This window comes from Zalophus californianus, chromosome 10 (assembly GCF_009762305.2).
Source record: "Zalophus californianus isolate mZalCal1 chromosome 10, mZalCal1.pri.v2, whole genome shotgun sequence".
NCBI classification, from domain to species: Eukaryota; Metazoa; Chordata; class Mammalia; order Carnivora; family Otariidae; genus Zalophus; species Zalophus californianus.
The window spans coordinates 106570293-106583732 of record NC_045604.1 but is presented as its reverse complement, the minus strand read 5'-3'; the positions used below and the strand labels follow the sequence as shown (position 1 = coordinate 106583732).

Below are 13440 nucleotides of genomic sequence, written 5' to 3'. Positions count from 1 at the left end.
GTCTGGAAAGGTCTGAGGTCCATGGCTTCCCCTGCCCCGGTGCAGGGGTGACCAATGAGTAACAAAAATTTGAGGGGAGGACAGCCTAAGCCATGTAGAAGAACAGACCCCCATCCCTGTCTCCATGCCCCACTCCGCTACTCATTTGCTACAAGAAGCCTCTTTGCAAACCAAAACACTGCTTTATTGTCAACAGAACCTGCCTGGGGGAGTAGGGGATCCCACTCAACCCACAAAAGAGCTATCTACGTTCAACGGGCGTCTGGGGTTCGTGGGACAGATGGGTCGGTGCAATGAGAACAGCTGGGGCTGCCCCTGGGGCCTGGGTGATCAGCCACAGGATCTGGGGGGCCAGCAGGGGGCGTGGGAGCCCCCGGGGAGGCAGGTCTCGGGGCCCCCTGGCTCATCTGCAGGAGGCCAGTGAGGGCGATCAGCTCAGGCCCACTGAGCCAGGCAGTGGAGCAGCCCGGGGATGGGGTGCGGAGGACCCAGGGAGACATGACAGGGGGTGGGAGCAGCAGCTTCAGAGAGCCCGTGACCTGAGGAGAGAGAAGGGAGAAGTGGTCTCCTCCCAAGCCCTGCAGGAGGACTAGCGCGAGGCCAGGGCAGGAACTGCACTCACCTGCTGAGAGGCCTCCGACAGGTACAGGGGGACCCGCTGCCCACAGGGCAGCAGCGGGTCTGACAGAAAGACAGCTTCACGGCACACCGCCGGGAACCCTGGAGAAGAGAAGCCGGTAGGGCAGCAGGCGGCGCTTCCCACACCAGCGAGGGCCGCACTGGTTCCCCGACGAGCTCATGCAGGGCACCGCCAGAGCCGGGGGGCGGCCAAGCAAAGTACCTGCATCCCTGCGCGCATGCTCTCCGTTCTGATACCCTGCGGCTGGGGCCAGGGGCCTGAGGTCCCGGCCTGGGGCTGCCTCACACAGCGGCCAGAACGAGGGATGACTCAAGGTCCGGCCTGAGAAGGAGGCGCCTGACGCACAGCTGGGCCCCTGTGGAAGGGGCAGGAAAGACCGCTGGAGCTTCGGTCCCCTCCCAGGGCACCCCTGCCCCATCCCAAGGCCAGAGCCGGAGACACTCCCAACTCACCCACACCAGCCGCGGTCCTGCTTTAGCCTTGTAGCGGGGGTCCCACGGGGCTAGCACGGTCATCCTTGAGGGGGCCACCTCCCAGGCCACGTGGGGGGGAAGGGCGCCTGGGGGAGGGAACACTTGAAGAGATTAAAACAGGCTCAGGAGTCGGTGGAAAGGGGTCTAGGTTGGGGGGGGGGGCGGGGTAGAGGCGGCGAGGCCTGCACCTACCTGGGGCTCCCGGGGACTGCACGGCAGCCAGGCCTGGGGGGGCCCAGGGCAGCAGCTGCGCTCTCCGGGTGCAGGAAGGCCTTCGGGAGCGGGGCTGCGGGCTGGGAGGCGGGGGGACTGAGCTGCAGCCCTCACGGCCTCCCCGGCTATTTCTGAGGCAGGGCCACGGGTGCCTGGGGCCGGGAGTCTCAGCACACCCGTTCCTCAACGTGGGCGACTGAGATTTCCTCACACGGTGGGCCCCGTGTCGCATTTCCCTGCGGCGGAGCCCCTCACCTGTCCTGTGGGGGAGTCCCTGGCTGCCCCAGTGCTTCCTCTCCAGAGGTCCATGCCCCGCCGGGGTCACCGCCCGCCGAGGGGCCTTGTTCCGTGGGCGCCTGCTCTTTGCCCGCGTCCCACAGCCGAGGCGGCCGGGGCAACATGCCGCGTCTGGGGGAGGGGAGGGCAGCGCCGGGCAGCACCTCCGCGCCCCGCGTCCGCGCCGTCCCCGCCGCCCGCGCCTCCCACCTCGCCCCTCGCGGCCCCACGCGGCCCCTCGCGGCCCCCACCTCCCGCAGCGGCCCGCCCTCTCGCCCCACGAGCCCACGTCGCCGGCCCACCTCTCAGGGCCTCGCGACCACGGCACCGCCCAGCGCGTTTCCGGGCCACGTGGCGCGCGCTCCCGCCGGGGGTCTCGCGGGCGCCCCCTGGCGGCGGGGTCGGCGCGGTCCGCGCGCCGCCGGCCGTCCCGCCCGGAGGAGTGGCGCCCCGCCGCGGCCAGCTGCAGAACCCCGGCGCCGGCGTGTTGGCGCCTCCTGCCCCGCGACGCACCGCATTCATCCGCAGACCGACACACACTAACACACCCCGAAGGGCAGCCTGGAGGGCCCGGCTTCTTCTTTATTGCACTTGACACAACATCCGCCGCGCGTCTTCTATCCCAGACCCTTGGCCACACCCAGATGCGGCCAGGCGCCTCGCCGGGCCGGCCCGGCTTCCAACCCCTCGGGCGGGCCGGGGCGGGGCGCCCAAGGAACAGGGCCAGGCCCGAGGCCGCCCTCACCAGAGTCCTTGCTAGGGAGCAGCGGCCGGGGGCGGCTGTCTTCTCTGTTCCTGGGTTCCCGGCCCGGGTCGGAGCCCTGCGCCCCGGCCTGGACCTCTAGGGCCGTTCCAGCAGTGCGTGGACGACAGCAGCGATGTAGGTGAGGCCCCTTCCCGGGGCCCCCTCCTCTTCCAAGATGTGGTGGGGCTGGCACAGGGACTCCTGGGGGGAGGGGCCCAGGTTAAGTTCCCCATGTCACCTTGTTCTCTGGCTTCCCTGCCCTTCTCAGAGGGCAGGGTGGGAGAAACCCTAAAGAAGCCTGGGCAAACAGGGCTGACAGGATGGCCCCTCGGGTGGAGGTGGCAAAGGTCAGGGGCACCCCAGACACGGCTTGGGGGCAAAGGAGATGCAAGGAAGCTGCCAGCAGGTAACAGAAGGGCGATGCCACAGGGGACCAAGGCTCAGGGGAGGAGAGACCTGTCATTTCCAGAGGGAAATGCTGGAACAGGCAGGGTGACAAATAGAGCCTCAGGGGCACGGCCAGGGCTGGGCCTGGCCACAGCAGGAGCAGACGCAAACACACACACACACACATACACACACACACAGAGGCGGCCACGGTCTGTACAATTTATACACAGAGACAGGGACCCAGCCTGGGCCCCTGCATCCCCTACAAATATAGAGTTCTCTCTACAAAATATAGATAATTTAGCTCCCCATAACAGTGGGGGGACGGCGGGGGGACGGCACAAGGAGGAAGGTTGAGATCTACCCTCTGAGGGAGCAGGGCCTGGAGGGAATGAAGGCACCATCAGCACTGGGAGGCGAGGGAAGGGAAGGGGCTACAGGAGGGTGGCCAGAGGCTGGGGGCCCAGGGTCTGGGGGCACCAGAGTGGGGCCTCTGAGGTCAGTGTTTGTGAGGGGAGGGGGTTCACTAGTGTCTTTGGTAGGGGCTGAAGGCACCACTGGTAGGGACGGGGGTCGCAAAGGAGTCATAAATAGAAACAGGGCGACGGGGGCGGGGAGAAAGGGTGACTTCAGGTCCTAGGAACCCAGGAGCCGAGTGTAGACGACATAGAGCAGCAGCATGAGGGCCACGTAGAAGAAGATGAAGCCGCCCAGACCAGAGGGGGGCCAGAGGGGCGGGGGGGGCCTGCCCCCCACCCGCTTCACAGCCTCCAGGGTGGTCCACAGCCCCTGGGCGGTGCCCTGGAGGAGGTCCGAGGGCGAGCACAGGTCGGCCTGGGAAGGGAGAGTAGGGGCAGACGGACAAGGACAAAGAGCAGACGTCAGCAGCAGCAGCAGCGACACAGTCCCGCCCGCCCCTGCCCTCACGTGCCGGGGCCTGAGCCGCGCCAACATGCGCAGTGCAGGGAAGGGAGGCGTGCAGGGCAGGGACGCGCGGACATGCTTCCTTCTGGGGAGCAGACACCCCTGTGAATGGAACCCTGCCACCCGTGCGGAGTGCTCAGCTGAGCCCAGGACGTCGCCACTCTCTATAGTAGGGACCAGCCCTGGGCTCCCGAGAACATACCCCCCCATACCTCGGGCACCCCCATTTTTCGACAGGCTTCTAAGAAACTCTCCACATTTTTCCGAGACTTGAGAGCACTAAGTTTTGGCTGGGGGAGGGCGAGAAAGGAAAAAGAGAAGAGCGTAAGGGCGAGGCCCGGCAGTCCTCTGTCCCACCCCCTACCTCCCGCCCTGGGACCCAACTGACCACGGCAGGTGAGGGCACGTGGATGAAGGGCACGGAGCGGGGCCGCAGCTGGTTGGCCAGCTGACACAGGATGACCCCATTGGCCAGAGCCTCCGCCAGGTCCTCGGGCAGGGGCCGCTGCAGCCTTGACTCGAGGACCTGGGAGGCAGGAGGGTGGGGGCAGGGGGAGGGGTCGGTGGGGACTCCCGCCCGGCCCTTGTGTCCTCAGTGGAAGCACCCAAAGGATGCGGCGGGAAGCCAGGAAACTCGAGGAGGCCTAGCGCAGCCGCCAAGGCCCCACCCCGCCCTGCCCCACAGGCCCCACCGCTCTTACCTGGCGCAGCTGTGCCATCAGCTCCTTCTCATCCAGAAGCTGGGGGGATCGCCGAGGTCTCAAGACAGAGTCTGGTGAGGAAGGGCCTGGAGAAGGAGGAGGAATGTGGGCCGTCTCTACCACCCGCCCCGCCGACTTCCTAGCTGGGTCGCAGTGTCTGGCACCCACATCTCCTGCCTTTGTGCTTATGGGATTTTTTTTTTTTTAAGATTTATTTATTTATTTGAGAGGGAGAATGAGAGAGAGAGAGAGAGAGCATGAGAGGGGGGAGGGTCAGAGGGAGAAGCAGACTCCCCGCCGAGCGGGGAGCCCGACGCGGGACTCAATCCCGGGACTCCAGGATCATGACCTGAGCCGCAGGCAGTCACCCAACCAACTGAGCCACCCAGGCGCCCCTGTGCTTATGGGATTTTCAACACAAAGGGACAATAGACTAGAGAACTGCCAGGCCAGAAGGGGTGTCCGCAGCCCAGGGGTGAGGGCTGGGTTAGCACTGGGGACAGGGGAAACCCACCTGAACCACTCTGAGAGGAAGAACGGAAGAGGAAGCTGTTTGGTCTCTGAATGGAGCCGAGTGGCCGGGGAGCAGGCACTGTTGCTGGGGGCCAGAGCCAGGGACGGGTGAGAAAAGACACCCCTCAGAGTCCCAGCCCCTTCCCTCAGGCCAGCAGGCCCCAGCCACCCCCTCACCTACGCAGTCCCCCCTCCTCGTCCCCCAGTCCGTGTCCCACCTGGTCCAGCTGCAGGAAGGGGCTCCTGGGGGGCGGGGGCGGGGGCGGGGACTCCCTGCCCTCCTGAAGCTCCCAGCTGGGTGCCACTGGACTTAGGCATGCCGCTGAGGACGGACAGAAAGCGAATCAGAGAGGAGGGGCAGGGGCACGGGGTGCGGGGACAGAGCTCGGGGAGGTGGATCTGGGAGGGCACATACTTGTAGGAGGCCTGAGTGGACGAGGCAGCAGCACCTCCGCCAGCAGCCCTGATCCCCAGCTTCAGAAAACTGGAAAATGAAGGCGATGTGGGGCCAGCAGCACAGGCAGGGGACCCGCCAACCCCGAGGGGCAGAGGAGCTTACGAGGGCTCATTCCCACTCATTTCCAGGCCCCCCCCCAACCCTGCCCCTTTGCTCACACCTGTCCTTCCTGGAGGCCCCCCACACCCCACTGTGCTGCTGCTGCTGCTGCTGCTGCTGCTGCTGCCGCCGCTCCCGCTCCTGCCACAGCTGCAAGGTGTCCGGGCGCCGCCGCTCCTCCCCCGCGGGCTCCTCCCGCCTGAGGGGAGAGGCAGGACCGTGAAGCAGAGGGAGGTCCGGGAGAGGAGGGAGGGTCCAGGGGGATGGCGTGGCGGGAGGAGGTGCTGGCTCAGGGGGCTCTGGGGTACCTGCTGCTGGATGCCTTCTCGGCGTCCCCTGCCGCAGGGCTTAATTCTGGCGGCCGCTGCTCCTAAGGGAAGAGCAGCAGAGGGGTCGAGGGAGGGTCCCCCCCCCCGCCCCCAAGCCTGCGCTGGCTCCCCCAGCCCAGGGCATGTGCAGCGGCCCTGGGACCCTCACCTCAGCAGCGCCTCGCTCCTCGTCCTCCGCAGGCACGTGGCTGTCAATGAAGTCAATCTGCTCAGGGTCTCCGTCAGCTGGGGAGGCCAGGGCATGTCAGCAAGCACTGGGGGCCTCCAGGCACTCGTCCATGACCCCAGCCCCCTTACCCTGACCCCACCACTCACCAGAGCCATCCTCCCTCCGCTCCCTGGGCCCCCGAGGCTCCCGGGCCAGCTCCGAGATCCGGAAGGACAACTCCGAAAATTCATCTGTTGACTAGAAATGCAAAAATGGGAGAGAGCTGCTCTGTGGTGCTGGGGGTTCATGGGGTTCATGCCCTTGGGGTCTGCTGCTGAGCCAGCCCCTCCCTGAGATACCCGGGCAAGGGAAGAAGACCACTCTAGACACCAATGTCACTCTGATATTCAGTGGCACCAAGCACCTGACTCAGAGGTTCTCCCCCCGGGGGCCGAGACCCCCCAATGTCTCGTGGAAAGGAGGCCCTTACCTCATTTCCAGACCACCTCTTGCTGCCACTGTCAACGCTGTGGAAGCCCGAGTCTAGCCCGCCATCGTACCGACGTCCCGGAAACAAGTCCTCAGCAGGGCTGGTGCCGCCAGGGAGAGCTGGTCAGTCCAGTACCGGGCAGCAACCCCTCTCATCTTCCCACCGAAAACCATCGAGTCCGTGCTGCCAGGAAGGGGCAGTCAGTAACCAGGGGCTTCCTTCCTTCCCACTTGGGACTTACCAGGGACTGAAACTCGGGGGGCGGGAAGGGGCCAGGTCCCCCAGTGCAGACGCCCCGCGCCGCCCAGCTTCTGTTGACAAGTACTTGAAGATGTGAAGTTTTCCCTTCAGGCAGATCTAGGTATAAGGAGGCACATGGTAGGGGTTAAGGGAAGCGAAGGGGGCTTCCCCAGATCCTGCTTGGCTACTAAAGGGACTCACCTCCCAACTCCTACCCATTCTCAGCCCTGTCCCCATGGTCCAGCCCAAATCCACCCCTCACCTGAGCCGGTGGGCTCTGCAGGGGGTTGCTGTCCAGCAGAATGACCTGCAGGTGCCTGAGGCGGCAGAAGGAGACCGGGATGCGGGAGACACGGTTACAGGAGAAATCCAGGCGGACAAGAGGAAGATCCCCCAGCTCTGGGGGTGGGTGAGGTAAGAGTCAGGAACCTGCCCAAGGGTGGGGCCTTGTGCTCACTTCCTCTGCCCTCTGTTCTGGCCCACTTGCCACCCTTGGGTCCACCACATTCTCTGGCCTGGCTGGCTGAGGGCACTCCCCAGGAACAACCTCCCCGCTTCCCTTCCTGCTCAAATCGGGCCCACCTCCAGGCCTCCCCTCCCTGAGCTCCTGCCCATCTCATGTGCTTCTCTCCCCTGCCCCACCCTGCCCACTCCATACTTCAACCGTTCCTTCATGCCCAAGTGACTATCACGAGACCCAAACCAAACTGCGACATTGCACGGCTCAAACACCCTCCATGACTTGCAGCCGAGGCTGCTGAGGGTGAGCGGACTGTGCCCTGCACAAAGGCACCTAGGCAGGAGGGGCCTGCAATCCCGCCCGAACTTTACTAGCTGAGCCCTTCCCACCCCAGGCAAGGTTGTGCCCACCCACAGGAAAGGGTGCCTTTTTCTACTTCTCAAACATGCACAGTTGGATGAGTGATGACTAGAGACACAGAATAACACTCACCACTCCCTGGCCCAGCACGGTCAAGGTGTTCATGATCTGGCTTGATCCACATTTCCCATCTCACTACCCACCCTCACACCACATCAGACAACCTCCAACCCCTCGGCTTCTGGACCTTTCCACATGCTGTTTGCTCAGCTGGGACACTCATTTTTGTGACCATCTTTCAAAGTTCAGCTCAAGTGTTGCCTCCTCCACGAAATCTTTGCAGACACTCAGGTTGGAATTCACTGCTCCTTCCTCTGTGTCCCCAGGGCATTTTGCTAGGGTCTCTCTTATGGCCCAGAGAGCACCCTGATCAAATGCTTGTTTACACTGCTACCGACTTAGAAGGAAAGGGGGCCAAAGTAGGACTAGGGGGAGCCCAGAGAAAATGGGTGACCACCTGACTCCCCTCTCTTGTTCTTTAAAACCGAGATGAGCATGGCTCCGGTTCTTCCCACCTGGCCCTGGCTCCCACCCACATGCTTTTTTGCACATGGGCTTCCTCTGCCTGGGATGCAGAAGGAAGGAGAACTTTCCTTCACAGGTCAGCGCCTGCCACGCCTCTGGGGCAAAGTCTTCCTCAAGCTCCCCGAGCAGATGCCTCCCTCCGGCTCCCGCAGCTCTTCCCGTGCCCCGTTCTAGCACGTCCCTCCACTTGTCTCTCCTCATGAAGCCCATACATTTTCAGAGTTGGCCCCTGGTGGGAGTGACATCACTCACATCTACCTGACCCCCACCTAAAACACAGGACGCACACAACAGTGCTGGCTGAATAAGGGAAGGGGGGGCCCACTTTGGAGCAGAGACTATCAAATGTCGGAGTAGATCACAATTACCTCGTTAAAATGGGGTTGGGGGCTGCTTGGGCTCCAGCTCATGGCTCCACTGACTCAGAATCTTTAGGGGAGGAGGCATAGGGCATCATCTGACTCAGGTGCCCGAGAGCTCCCACTGGGTGAGTGATGACCCTGGGTGATCCCAAAGGCCCCTTGCAACCTTGGAATTCTACAGGGTGCCAACACACTTACCCACTCTCCTTTCTGTGCCTTGCTCCTCATTTGTGAAAATAGAGCTAATAACCTATGACTTGCCAGCCTCAGAGGGTTGCTGGTCAAGCACAAATAATTTAGTTTGTTTTATACACTGCAAAACCCTGGGCACCTGGACAGTGATGTTCTGTGAAGAGTCTTTGCGACTTCTCCAGTGTAGACATACACACTCCCCCCCCACACACACACCCCCCCAGATCTTCATTCTCCTCACCATCGGGCAGGGTGCTGAGCTGGTTCCTGCGCACACTGAGGTCCCGCAGGGAAGGGAGGCTACACAGCTCTGCCGGGAGGGCCTGCAACTCATTGCCGCTCACATCCTGCAATGAGGAAAGAAGTAGGGCAGGAGCCACGAGACCAGGGGCATCAGAAACTGCCTCCGGTCTCTGGCCACCTCCTTTGGTCCCCCCCTCCCCAAACTCCCCAAAGGCCCCTGGTGCCTGGCTCAACAGCCCCTCTTCTTGCTCTGCTCCCTGTGCTCACAAGCTGCCGCAGGCTTCCCAAGGCGCTGATGTCGGGAGGCAGGGCTCCCAGTTTGTTGTTGCTGACAATGAGCACCCTCAGGGGCAGCTGGCAGATGTAGGGTGGCAGTGATGACAGCTGGTTTCGGCTATGGAAGGGAGAAAAGCATGGGGCTCAGTCCCCAGGGCACTCCTCTTTTCAGGGTTCTGGGAGGAGCACTCGGGGTACCGTGTGCTGGGACTTGGGGCTCCCACCCCTCCCTGCCCCTGCCTGGCCGTGCCTCCCTACCTGAGGTTGAGGTAGGTAAGGGCTGTGAGATTCCCCAAGGCTGGGTTCAGGCATCTCAGGCAATTGTGGTAGAGGCTCAGGCCCTCCAGGGACACCAGCTGGCATGCTGCCTCCGGCACCTCAGGGAACCGGTTCCGGGACAGGTCTAGAAGCAAGTGTCAGGGGAGAGCTGTGGACAGGCCCAGCCCTGGACAGCAGGGCCCTGAACTTTCCTAGAGCCAGCTGCCCAGCTGTCCGCCTCCCCACTGGACCTAAAGAATCAGGCCTATAAACCTGGGCTCCTTGGAGAGAAGCTTTCTGCAAAACCGAGCACATTCCAAGCATTACCAGGACAGCAAAGGCCGTAGGGTCACTGGGCTGGAGAAGCTCAGACTTAGGAGGACAAACCATGACCACCACCTTCAAATACACAAATGAAGGACTACCCTGGAAAGGGTGACTGGCTTCTAGAACTCTTGTGCTTACTGCTGTTCTATGGAGAAGGCTGGGGCTCCAAAGAAAACAGCAAAGTAATGGGCCGGGAGGCTCGAGATAAGAATGTGGTAAGCCCCCCGGGGAGACCACTGAAATAGCTCATCCCTCTTCCGTCCCTCCTTGGGGGCCTTGTCCCCAGCCTCAACCTCTTTTCAACACAGGGAAGAAGCCAAGGGTCATTAGAGTCTGGCTCTCGAGAATAAGTGAGGCTCCTGACACACTGGACAACGGTTCTTCATCAGCCCCTGGGATCAGCAAGCCAGGTCCAAGGGTCTGTGAAGGAATAGACTCCCAAGGACCAGGAGGGGAAGGCGAGCTGACCAAGCTGGAGGTGGAAGCTGGAGTCCTCAGGTCCCTCCCATCCGGATACACCTTCTTCAGGACCAGCCTCCTTCCCACCCTTTTCCAGCCCCACCGGCCTTTCTCTCCTTCCTCTCTTACTGACCCGGGCTTTAGGCACTCAGCTCTTTTGCCGGTGTCTTGGTGTGGGTGAGAAGCGGGGAGGGAAGTAGGGAGGGTAAAGCCTATGACCACCCCTTATCTCAAGCGGTCGCTTGCCACTCCAGTGAAAGGAGTCAGGCCTCTGGGGTTTCCGCCAGTCTGGGGACACTAACCGCTCAGAGCTCTGCAAGCCTGGGTCTCTGTTTTCTCTCCTCGCCTGCACTGGGAGGGGCCCAGGGCCTGCAGGGGGATGTCCCTGGCAATAGAACTTGGGTGAGCTTCTTAGGCAGCCCTCCCCAGGAAGGGGTGAGCAAAAGCTGATGGGAGGGAAGCTGGGGTATATCCCCAAAGGAAATGAGTCTCATGACAGGAAACGGAGTAGAAACGATCTGTCAGGTTCCGTCTCTGGTGGGCCCTATGTTTACCAGGGCGGATGATAGCCTGATGTACCAGGCCTCCTTTTATCTCCCTCTCTGCTCACAGCCCTGGTATGCAGAGAGAGAAGACCAGTCAAGGGAGAAGACCAAGTTCCGGAGAGGGTGAGACGGCCAGATGCAGTCCTCCTACGTTGGCCCTCCACCTGCCTGCTCTCCCTGCATCTACAAATGTGCGTGTGTGTGCGCGCGCGCGCATGCTGTGGATGAAGGGGGTGGAGGACAAGATGGGCTAAGCAGTGGTGGGGGCAAAAGCTAGGAGCGGAAGGGAGCCCAGGCTGGAGGAGGCAGGGCACAGGAGGCACAGGATGTGGTCTGTAAGAGAATGAGCTGCACTTCTCCTTTGCGAGAGCCGCCCCTCCCCGCCATCTCAGGATTCATCCTACTTTCAGGGGCCCCAAGGAACAGAGTCCAGGGGATATCAGAGACCTGTGCAATAGGAAATATGCAGGGCAAACAATGGGTCAGAAAGAGTTGGGAAAGCAGGATAGGGCTCAAAATAATGTGGCAGAGTGTTGAAGTGTTTAGTCTGGGTTGGAGGGCAAGGAGGTGTAGAGCACAGGGTATGGGCAACACTGACTGTCACTTCCCTTTTCCACCCCAAACTATAAGCATTCTGCTTGGGGAGAGGGGTCAGAGGAGAACGTTCTGGATGAGACAGATTCCACCTGGCCTACAACCTGGGCCCAGAAAGGACTCAGGGTTTCTGCGTGGAGAGCAGGACAGGAAGAGGTCCTCAGGAAGCTGGGATTTTCCCGCCTCAACACACAAGCTCACTCAGAACTGCCTGCACCCTGAGCCGGAATGCTGGTGGAGGGGGGTGGGAGGGGGCAGGAGCTGGGAGGGGCCAGGGAGTTCTTGGTAGTTTCCCCCAGGAGTCCACTCACAGAGGCAGAGCCCTAAGGAAGTAAAGAATAACATTTGGTCTTTGTCAAAAAACAAGCAAGGGGGAGGGGAAAGGGAACAGACGGGCGAGTGTCACACAGCTGCTGAGGTCAATCTGGAGCTTGGGGGTTAGGTGGCTGGGGGAGACTGAGAGGGAGACGAATGGCTCCTGGGGCTCACCCGTTCCCTGAAATCACTCACGGCATGGTGGGCAAGTGCGTTTACCCAGCAGCCCAAGAAAAGTGGAGAGGTTTAAACTGGTCCTCCCCAGAACAGTGGAGGAAAGAGAGTGCCTGTGCCCACTTGAGTGTTTGCAGGTGAGGCGGCACCTGCTGGAGAAGAAATACAGGCTGTCGCAGAGCAGTGTCATCCGGAGGACGGGAGGACGCTCACCCAGCCCCAAGTCCCACGCTGGGCTAGGCTAGGGTGGGGCTTCGGGAATGCAGTCCTCCTCCTCACTCCCAATCTCCACCCCCCAGCTGCCAGCCCAAGGTCATAGGTTGTTGCCTCCTGAGCAGCTGAGGCCTGACTCACCTGTCATGGTAGAGTCCCCCACACCCTGGCAGCAAGACGCCAGGAAAGAGGGAGCATGCTTAGAGGGATCTGTGAGTGGGGGAGTGGACAGGCAGTGGGACAGTCTCTAGCTTCCCAGCACTCCTAGCCAGGAGATAAGATTTCCTTCCTTTCAGCAACTGCCTCAAGTCCCTCCCCCTTGGGAAAGCAGAAGCGGAAATGGGAATTCTAGGGTCCCTATGAGGTCACAGGCTCCATAGTGACCTCACAGACGCAAGGAGGAGGAGGAGTCTCGGATACGGGGGTCAAGGGTAATAGGTGGAAGAGCTCGAGGAGAACAGCGTTAGGGGAGGTGGAAGATTTGCTTCTTTCCCATAGGCTAGCTGAGTGAAGAGTGGAGAGGGCCAGCGACCTTAGGGGGCGGGACAACAAGCCCAGTAAACAGAAACACCAGGTTGTTAGGGGCAAATCCTAGGGAAGTGGGGGGGCCTAAGGCTGCTCGGGTCTCGGTGGAACGGGGAGGAAAGAGCTGGGAGACGAAGTGGAGGAAGAGAAAGGAGTCCTCAGAGGGGATCGTGGGGGCTGCTTTAAGGAACGATCAGAACCGAGGTTGAAGAGGTCATGCAAATGAGTCAACCAGGTGAGGGGCGGGACCATTCTACAGGTGCGCAGATATGCAAATAAAGAGAAGCAGAAGACGGGGAATTCTCACAACGCTCGGCCGGGGCGCCGGGCATTCCGTGCAAACGAGAAATGTGTTCATTGTCTGGTAGTTCTCAAAGTGGGGAGGGGGAGGTAGCAGGCTTATGCAAATCGGCGGGGTCGAGAACCCCGACGGTCAGGTGAAGGGGCGGGCTAGACTCTCGAGCCCGGCGAGAAACGAGCCAGGGGCGGGGCTATGCAAATGAGGGTCCCTGCCGGGTACCGGGCCGGGTGCACTCACCAGCCTGGGTGATGTCTGACAGGTCGTAGCTGCGGGCCGCGCCCCGGGGGAAGTGCTTCAAGCGCCGGTTAGATAGGTTCAGGGTCCCGGTGGCCACGGCCTCCTCTAGGGCCCTCTCTGCACTGCGGCTCCCGGGCAGACCCGGAGACCCTGGAACAGAGGTCGTGGCCGCCGCCTCCTCACCCCCGGCGGCGAGTGGGGCCGCTACCGCTGCCGCCATCCGCTCCCGGCGGCTCCCGCTGCCTGACTGACGGGACCGGCCGTCCCTCCCACCCCCTCCCCCTCCTTGGAGCCGCCGTAGTCGCTTCAACGGGGGGGGAGACGGGCTCAGGGACCCGGCGGACCAATCGCGGCCCCGAGACGCGTCGGAAGTGGC

The 13440-nt window shown here is 62.1% G+C and overlaps 2 protein-coding genes across 8 annotated transcripts; both read right to left on the bottom strand.

Annotated features, from left to right (window-relative positions):
* Positions 1-168: 168 nt before the first annotated feature.
* On the bottom strand, positions 169-2425 carry SAP25 (Sin3A associated protein 25). Of its 5 annotated transcripts, XM_035722304.1 has the most exons (7): positions 1905-1941; positions 1582-1734; positions 1306-1406; positions 1093-1214; positions 842-995; positions 623-720; positions 169-539 (listed from the first exon to the last, which is right to left on the bottom strand). In XM_035722304.1, exons 2-7 carry the CDS (start codon positions 1725-1727, stop codon positions 252-254), a joined length of 909 nt encoding a protein of 302 aa, XP_035578197.1. In that variant the 5' UTR covers positions 1728-1734; positions 1905-1941; the 3' UTR covers positions 169-251. The 5 variants fall into 5 exon arrangements, with proteins under 5 accessions (XP_035578197.1, XP_035578199.1, XP_035578195.1 ...); XM_035722306.1 differs by having other exon boundaries at positions 1306-1586; positions 1905-2425; XM_035722302.1 differs by having other exon boundaries at positions 1306-1734; positions 1905-2257.
* On the bottom strand, positions 2312-13412 carry LRCH4 (leucine rich repeats and calponin homology domain containing 4). Of its 3 annotated transcripts, none has more exons than XM_035722301.1 (18): positions 13065-13412; positions 9375-9519; positions 9108-9234; positions 8839-8944; positions 6901-7037; positions 6640-6755; positions 6399-6498; positions 6076-6166; positions 5909-5985; positions 5740-5801; positions 5493-5630; positions 5291-5359; positions 5094-5197; positions 4877-4960; positions 4363-4448; positions 4050-4187; positions 3874-3951; positions 2312-2548 (listed from the first exon to the last, which is right to left on the bottom strand). In XM_035722301.1, exons 1-18 carry the CDS (start codon positions 13282-13284, stop codon positions 2444-2446), a joined length of 1983 nt encoding a protein of 660 aa, XP_035578194.1. In that variant the 5' UTR covers positions 13285-13412; the 3' UTR covers positions 2312-2443. The 3 variants fall into 3 exon arrangements, with proteins under 3 accessions (XP_035578194.1, XP_027467568.1, XP_027467569.1); XM_027611767.2 differs by lacking the exon at positions 2312-2548 and adding an exon at positions 2556-3571; XM_027611768.2 differs by lacking the exons at positions 2312-2548; positions 13065-13412 and adding exons at positions 2556-3571; positions 12143-12541.
* Positions 13413-13440: the final 28 nt, after the last annotated feature.

Bases quoted from the DNA above. Each gene is read 5' to 3' on its own strand.
- SAP25 (XM_035722302.1), bottom strand. From the start codon at position 2,124: ATGAATGCGGTGCGTCGCGGGGCAGGAGGCGCCAACACGCCGGCGCCG. The intron at 1,735-1,904 runs GTGGGCCGGCGA...CCCCTCCCCCAG, and splicing joins TGGTCGCGAGGCCCTGAGAG to ACGCGGCATGTTGCCCCGGC. The intron at 996-1,092 runs GTGAGTTGGGAG...CCCCTTCCACAG, and splicing joins CAGGACCGCGGCTGGTGTGG to GGGCCCAGCTGTGCGTCAGG.
- LRCH4 (XM_027611767.2), bottom strand. From the start codon at position 13,284: ATGGCGGCAGCGGTAGCGGCCCCACTCGCCGCCGGGGGTGAGGAGGCG. The intron at 7,038-8,838 runs GTGAGGAGAATG...ACCCACCCCCAG, and splicing joins GCTCAGCACCCTGCCCGATG to AGCTGGGGGATCTTCCTCTT. The intron at 5,986-6,075 runs GTGAGTGGTGGG...TGGCCTCCCCAG, and splicing joins GCGGAGGGAGGATGGCTCTG to CTGACGGAGACCCTGAGCAG.